The sequence below is a fragment of the Leptonychotes weddellii genome, chromosome 5 (assembly GCF_054177405.1).
Source record: "Leptonychotes weddellii isolate Sample4059 chromosome 5, ASM5417740v2, whole genome shotgun sequence".
NCBI classification, from domain to species: domain Eukaryota; kingdom Metazoa; phylum Chordata; class Mammalia; order Carnivora; family Phocidae; genus Leptonychotes; species Leptonychotes weddellii.
The window spans coordinates 137,266,001-137,273,957 of NC_138373.1; the positions used below are offsets into that span (position 1 = coordinate 137,266,001).

At 41.0% G+C, this 7,957-nt stretch overlaps 1 protein-coding gene across 2 annotated transcripts in view; it reads left to right on the forward strand.

The window, feature by feature from the left end:
• Positions 1-3,227: 3,227 nt before the first annotated feature.
• Positions 3,228-7,957, forward strand: part of METAP2 (methionyl aminopeptidase 2) — a 29,169-nt gene continuing 24,439 nt past the window's right edge. Inside the window, exons 1-2 of one of the 2 annotated variants that reach the window (XM_081822209.1) lie at positions 3,228-3,467; positions 5,224-5,331. In XM_081822209.1, coding sequence (XP_081678335.1) covers positions 3,317-3,467; positions 5,224-5,331 — 259 coding nt within the window. In that variant the 5' untranslated portion in view covers positions 3,228-3,316. The remainder of the gene's footprint in view (positions 3,468-5,223; positions 5,332-7,957) is intronic. The other variant, XM_081822210.1, reaches the window with a different exon arrangement.

Here is a 7,957-nt window from a genome sequence, read left to right on the forward strand (position 1 = left end):
TATATGCCATACCATCTATACATTTTAAAGAGTTATACAGCATTTTAAAAAAAGATTTTATTTATTTATTTGAGAGACAGAGAGCACACAGTGGGGAGAAGCAGACGGAAAGGGACAAGAAGACTCCCTACTGAGCAGGGAGCCAACCCGGTGCTAAATCCCAGGACCCCAGCATCATGACCTGAACTGAAGGCAGACACTTAACTGATTGGGCCACTCCGGCCCCTTATAGCATTTTTTAAACCATAAAGATATGAAAAAAATATCCTTATCCTTAACATTAAGCAATCAAGCTTTCCCATTTTTTTTTCTTAATACATTTCTTGCTAACTCATTGCCAAAGGTCAGTAATACATAAGTGTGCCTTAGGATATCTAGGCCATCAAATGATCCACACAAATGTAAAATTTTCAAGAGCATGACTTACTAACAGTAATGTTAGCTAAAACTTATCACTATTTTGTAAGATACTGTGCTATCATAAGTGCTTTCTCTCCATACTGAAATTTAATTTCCATATCCTATGTGGTATTATTATTATACTCATTTTAGAAATAAGGAAACTTACTAACAGTAATGTTAGTTAACACATATAAAGAAACAGAAATTGGGAGAAATTACTTGACTTGTCCAAAGTCATACCACTAGCAAGTACTTCAAAACAAAAAATAAGGCTGGGACTAAAAATGTTGAGAATCAAGATTTTCTCAGCAAAAAATAAAATTTCTGGACATTATAATAAATGTCTTATTATATCAGGGCACCTGATGGCTTAGTAAGTAGAGCATGTGACTCTTGATCTTGGGGTTGTGAGTTCAAGCCCCACATTGGGTATAGAGATTACTTAAAAATAAAATCTTAAAAAATGTTTTATTATAATTCATTGACTTTATAATTGGAAAAGTACTTCCCTAAGGAAAACAATGTTTTTGTCTGCTTATCTAGTTAACCATCTGAGACAAAATTACTTCATGTAGTTTGCTAGAAAAAATATTCTGGCCTATCCTTGTATTTATATTTTTTACTTAGATTCTTAGTTCTTTTAGATTCTTAGGTTTCCAACATTTTTCATTCCTTTGTCCTATTCAATTTCCTCTTGTAGAGAAAACCAAATGAAGAAAAATGATGAAAATAAGGAGTGTCATGGGCTATTATTTTAAGTACTTACTTAGTTACCTCAAACTCTGGAGTGTCCTGGAAAATAATCATCCAGTAAATATCCATTACCATAGTTAAGATATGTATTGTTTTTATACTACCTTAAAGTTTTTTTTTTTAAGATTTTATTTATTTAGTTGACAGAGAGAGACAGTGAGAGAGGGAACACAAGCAGGGGGAGTGGGAGGAGAAGCAGGCTTCCTACAGAGCAGGGAGCCAGATGCGGGGGACCGGCAGCCGCTTAATGACTGAGCCACCCAGGCGCCCCTAAAGTTTTATTTTCTTGCCTCTTTTCAAGAAAGAAAGGGGAAGTAGAGTACAATCTCTTTGCAACAAAGAAACTGTTTTATCATTGCATTTTATTTTTTTTACTGAACAAATTTTATTTTGACATTGATAATTCTGTAGATCAACCTATATCTCCAGCACCCCTTTGTGAAAACTCATTTATCAACCCTACCGTTCTGTTTCCGTCCTCCAGGACCTTGTGTCTCCTGGAAAGGGTCTGAGATAGCAGCCATAGTCCAAGTGTTCCCAGAATTTAGAGAGAACTGGGAAGATTTACAACAAACTTTGAAGGCATTTTTGATGTGGCAGATCTTAACTTTTAAAGATGTTCAAAAACTTCTGGCAGCAACTTCGCAACTCGAAAGGTTGAGAGCTTTGATTTCTCCTGAGTTTGACAAGTCACATTTTTGCCCCTAATCTGAAAATCTTTTAGACTATTAAAACTTCTCAGCTTTGTGATAGACTAGCTTGGAATAGAAAATAATAATATGACTTATTAGCACTTTTTTATTCATATTTATTTACATGTCTATTTCATTAAATGCTAAAGTTTCTTGAGGGTACAGATTTGTGCTATTCATTTTTTTTTTATCTTCCATCAAGAAAAATTACTTCGAGTCTACAATCAATAAATATTTACTGATTTGAAATTTCAATTGGGAAGGCAGAATACAGAACTATTAAACTTTTGGTGCCTGATGACCTGGGTTTAGATTCTGCTATTCACTTGCTGTATGACCTGATGCAAGTTCACAAAACTAATTTCCTCAGCTCAAAAGTGGGTAAAATGAGATAATAAAGGACTTGGAGCTTTTGAAGTGCTATATATATAATGAGTATTTCCTGAGCTCAGACTATGCTCTACGGTGCTGGTAACAGAGCACAAAATATGCAGGGTTCCTGTCCTTACGGAGCTCAAGGTAGTTGGGGAGATAGACATAAAATAATTTTTCAAACAAATAGATTAGATTATTATAAATTGCTATGAAAAAAGGTTAAGAATTCAACAAGAAGTTGTAAAAGCAGAGACTGATTTAGATTGCTGAGTAAGGAGTCTCGGCGGGAGTGGCATTTAATAGGAAATTTGAAGGATGAGGAGATTCTCTATTTCCTCACCTCCTCATTCCTCAACTTTCTTGAGTCCGGCTTCCATCTCTCTACCTAAGTAGCTCTTGATAAAGTCACCAATTGCTTCCATGTTACTATATACAACTGACATTTTTCAGTCCTCTTACTTGACCTCCTAGCAGTACTCTGCAGTTAATCACTCCCTCGGTCTTGAGACGCGGTCTTCCCTTGCCTTCTCTACTAGTAAGCTCGTGCTGACTGCCTCTTAAGTCTCTTTTGCAGGTTCATCTCCTTAAGTGCCTGGACAGCCTCGCCGTGAACTGTAATTGTGAAAAACAACGCAGTCCTTTCGAGTCATAAAAAAGGAGTGGGTACAAGCGAACACATTTTTGGGGCCCTCTCCTCGCTTCCGGTACGCTTCATATTATCGCGAATATAAAACTTTTCGGTTCCACCAGAGACGCCCCTCTCTCTTGCGGGCTGGGCCTGGCCACAGGGCAATAACTGGCATTCAACTTGACCCAACGCCGGCATATTTGCCCAGGAAACGCCCAAGGCGCGGGACAAAAAACGAGTCACTCAGGGCCCCGGCCGCGCTTCACACTCTACAGCCTTGCGCTCATCCCGACCGCAGCCCCGCGCCCTTTCGCGCGCGACCCGCGCAGACGAGTCCTCCGACATCCCAGCATTCCCTGCGCCCGTACCATCGAGAGCAGCTTCCGGCGTCGCTGGTGTAGGTGGGTGAAGAAGGAGCGGGCCCTCGCCGCTCTGTCTCACTTTCTCGCGCGCTCTCTCGGGCAACATGGCGGGCGTGGAGGAGGCAGCGTCCTCCGGGAGCCACCTGAATGGCGACCTGGATCCAGACGACAGAGAAGAGGGAGCTGCCTCTACAGCTGAGGAAGCAGCCAAGAAAAAAAGACGGAAGAAGAAGAAGAGTAAAGGGGCTGCCACCGGTAAAGGAGTTTTATGTGTTCCCAGTCCACGCCGGGGAGGGTCGAACGGCTGGGCCCAGGCCGGGCGGGGGTGACAGAAACTGGGGACTCGAACACTGCACTGGACTGATTCCCAGGACGGTGTGTGTCAAAACCAGGCTACAGATTTCCAGTCTCGGGAAGAGGCGGCTTTTCTTTCTGTGGCACTAGGGAGGTGTTGGGGGTGGGGTGGGGTGAAAAGGGTGCCTCAGCTTGTGAGGTAGTTCTGGGGTTGCTGGGCCTGAGCCCTTAGACGTGCTGGAACTGAGCTCCCACACAGATCGTGCAACGGACTCGAAGCTGTGCACAGGGCTCAACCCTGCCACCCTCCTCGCGGTTTGCCCTCCTCAAAAATCTGGTTTTGACCCACACTGTCACCGCTTTGCTGGAGGTACCTGGAACATATTTTCAAGGATGGGGGTGGAGTGGGCAAGTCTCAGTGCCTAGACCGCACCTCCCCCCACCTTCCCGGTTTACAGAGGGATTTTTGTTGCCGGCTGCACTTTTGAGGTGTGTGTATATGTGTGTATGCCCACGCGGTCATGTCACTGAGTAGTAATTGCAGAATACGTGGTAGTGCTGCGAATTTTCACCTGCCTAAAGCCATAGCATCGTCAAGCTTCAGGGCTTTTACGCCTGAATTATGATGCTTTTTGCAGGCAGTTCGGATAGAATATTTTATGGGTTGGAACGGAACTTCTCTAAATCCACTGGTAAGGCTGCAAGTTTACACTTGGATTACATGAGTTAGGAACTTAAATTTTTGAGAAGTCAGTGTTTTTTGTTGCACGTGGTCCTTCCTTTTAGGAAAACAATGTTTGTACCTGTTTTTAAAATCAGCCACACAAAGATTGAGAGACAAATGGGAGAGGCTATAAGTGATGAAGGTGAAGTTGAGAGAGGTTAGAAAGGGTTAATATCTTTCTGAAATATTGATTAAATGGGAGTTGAAAAGGGAAAGTTGTGGGTGCTGGGACACTTTCAGAGAAAATTTAATCCCAGGACATAGGCTGGTGGCTGTTCCTGGCTTTCAGACTCTTACAGTTTGTCCTTTCAGATGTCCCTAATACATTTTTAACGGTTGTATCTCTCAATATGAATCCTCTACAGTAGCCAGAATATCACTTCAATATGTGCTAACTGGTAATACTATTTCTTTCTACACACACCTATTGCTTCTACAGTTAGATTGCATTCACTTGGGTGGAGGGGGAAGCTGGTATTGTGCTTAGCTGTTCAAGAATTTTGTTTTTTAGTAATGGAATTATCTTTTCCTATTTATTTTGATTTTACCCAGCCTAGCTTGATGACTTATTTCTCATGAAGACTTGAAGTTCCCAATGTCCCATTGAAATCCTCCTCTTACTAAGACCTTCAGCATTTATTATCTATCTAAAGTACCTGTTTGTTTAATAAAGTGTTTGTTGTAGTAGTCTAATTGTTAAGTACTTTAAAAGTGAGACAACTTATGGATACGGACCAACTCACATTTTTGTTTATCCTTTAGTTGCTAGCACAGAGAAGGTATAATGGATATTTTGTTGAATGAACAGTGCTACTTAGATGTGGGGGATTTTTGTCATTAAATAAATTCTGTTATGTTCATAATAATGTTTCTGTTTTTGTTTCACAAATAGTTATCAGGCAGGAAAGGACTTGTGTGTTCTCCAGGATCCTTAGAACATATTCTAGTTGGAAAGTATCTTTATTAGATTTGATTTATGTTATATTTGATCAGCAGGGCAACAGGAACCTGATAAAGAGACAGGAGCCTCAGTTGATGAGGTAGCAAGACAATTGGAAAGACAAGCATTGGAAGAGAAAGAAAGAGATGATGACGATGAAGGTAAATGGTAAATTTGATTTTTGTGGTTGGAAAAGGAAGAAGATATGACATTCTTTAAACAAAATCTACTTATTTGTCCATATAGTTTATGGTTCTCTGGTGTTTTATTTTTTTATTTTTTTTTAAAGATTTTATTTATTTATTTGAGAGAGAATGAGAGACAGAGAGCATGAGAGGGAGGAGGGTCAGAGGGAGAAGCAGACTCCCTGCCGAGCAGGGAGCCCGATGCGGGACTCGATCCCGGGACTCCAGGATCATGACCTGAGCCGAAGGCAGTCGCTTAACCAACTGAGCCACCCAGGCGCCCCGGTTCTCTGGTGTTTTAATTAACATTAAAGCCTCAATGTCACAGATAAAAACGAAAAGGTATTTATTAGCAATTCTTAAAAAGTTGGTTAGGTTGAATGACTGCTCAAATTACACAGATCTCAACTTTTTAAAAATGTACTTGGTAAAATGCCAAGTAGGGGGTATTAAGATGAAATTGAAGGACTGCTGGGGCACCTGGGTGGCTCAGTTGGTTAAGCATCTGCCTTTGGCTAGGGTCATGATCCCAGAGTCCTGTGATCTAGCCCCACATTGCACCTGCGTCCTGCTCACTGGAGAGCCTGCTTCTCCTGCTCCCTCTGCTGCTCCCCCCTGCTTGTGCTCTCTCACTCTCACTCTCTCTCAAATAAATAAAATCTTAAAAAAAAACAAAAAGAAATTGAAGGAGTGTTTATTTAACATTTATTGAACAACTAATATATACAAGGCACTGTCCTAGGATACTTTCACATGCATTCTCATTTTACCATCACAAAACCTAGCAAAGTAGGTGCTCTTCTCAGGAAATGATAGTTATTATGTCATTTGCCCAATGTGACACAACTAGTATGTGTAGAGTGGAGCCAAAGTTTCAAACCGAGAACCTGATATGAAGTCTGTTCCTTTTACTCTGTACAAAAGCTCCTTCTATTCTCAAGGAGTATCTTGGAGTCCTTCTATATAACAGAGTCCTACTCTATTCCCTGACTCTAGCTGCTTGTAGTATGTTGGTCTTATAAGATTTCTTAAAGATAGTAAATCTTGAAATTCTGGAAATTGATGCTATCAGACAGTGGAGGGAATATTTGCTATTCTATAGTCTCCTTTGGTAGAAGGGGTGATGGACTTTCCCATTCTCAATTGTCTACTGTTGCAGCCTACTGCTCTTCCTTAACCACTGCCAACTTGGGCTTGTGTCTTCTAGTCCTTAGCAAAAAATACCTGCTGTACTTTGTCATGTTAGGATAATGCAGAGTAGTTGTTTCTCCTTTAGAAACATAAGCGCTCTGCCTTCAAGGAGCTTAGAGTCAAAATTTGGTGGAAAAAGTGCCAGGGTTCAAGAGAATAGTTAGCTTTTCCTTAAGCAAATCTCTTGTCCATTTTACCTTGGTTTGTGCTTCAAATTATGAACATATTTTGAGCTCTTAGCAAGAAAGGGGCTTGTAAACTCAAGCTTATATAATAGATTGCTGTGGACCTACTGTGTAGAGTATCACGGTTTTAATCTTGAAGAGTGTTCTTTGTTCCATTGCTCTTCTATGAAGTTGTATGAATCTCTTGACATTGAAGGAGAAAATTTGTCAGATTGGAAATCATCAATGTTTTAAAGATGATTGTAGGACTGTTGGTTTTCTCCAATTGAGTTATTTTCCTAATTTGCGTCAAAAATCAGTATCAATCAGTACATACTAATCTGTTATGAGAGTTCTTTGAGAAGATGGAAGGTTAGTATTTCAGAATCTTTGTTCTAAAGGAAAACTGGTGGTGGGGTAGAGGGACAAAACAAAGGGAGGAAAAGATATACCAGTACCGGGACGCCTGGGTGGCGCAGTTGTTAAGCGTCTGCCTTCGACTCAGGTCATGATCCCAGGGTCCTGGGATCGAGTTCCACATCAGGCTCCTTGCTCAGTGAGGAGCCTGCTTCTACCTCTCCTTCTGCTGCTCCCCCTGCTTGTGCTCTCTCTCTCTCTGACAAATAAAAATCTTAAAAAAAAAAAAAGATATACCAGTACCTGCAATAAAGTTTATTGAAATTTGGAGGTGGAATTGCGGGCTGAGTGCTGAAGGAAGGCTCTTTGGAAGGAATGGGACTGGAATAAAACCAAACAGAAGAGACCACTTTGGGGTAGGACAATGCCGAGAATGTATTCCAAGTGTAGTGAATAGTGCATACTGGCCATATGATATGATTTGTTGAAGGAACCTTGGAGCATTTTTAAAAGAAAGTTGTAGGGGTGCCTGGCTAGCTCAGTTGGTAGAGCGTATGACTCTTGATCTCGGGGTCAGGAATTCAAACCCCACATTAGGCATAGAGTTTACTTAAAAAAGAAAATGTTAAAAAGAGAGAAGACTGTTATAAAATATAATTTAGTCCTCATATATATGCAGGGTTGTTAGAAAAGAGGAAACATTCAAGAAAAGCTTGGAGATCATTTTGGAGGGCACTTAACAGCCCAAGTATGTGGTAATGATTATTTAAATTGGTGGGGGGCACCTGGGTGGCTTGGTTGAGCTTCCAACTCTTGATTTCAGCTCAGGTAATGATCTAGAGTCCTGAGATTGAGCCCCATGTCAGGCTTTGCTTCCCCTATCCTCCGGG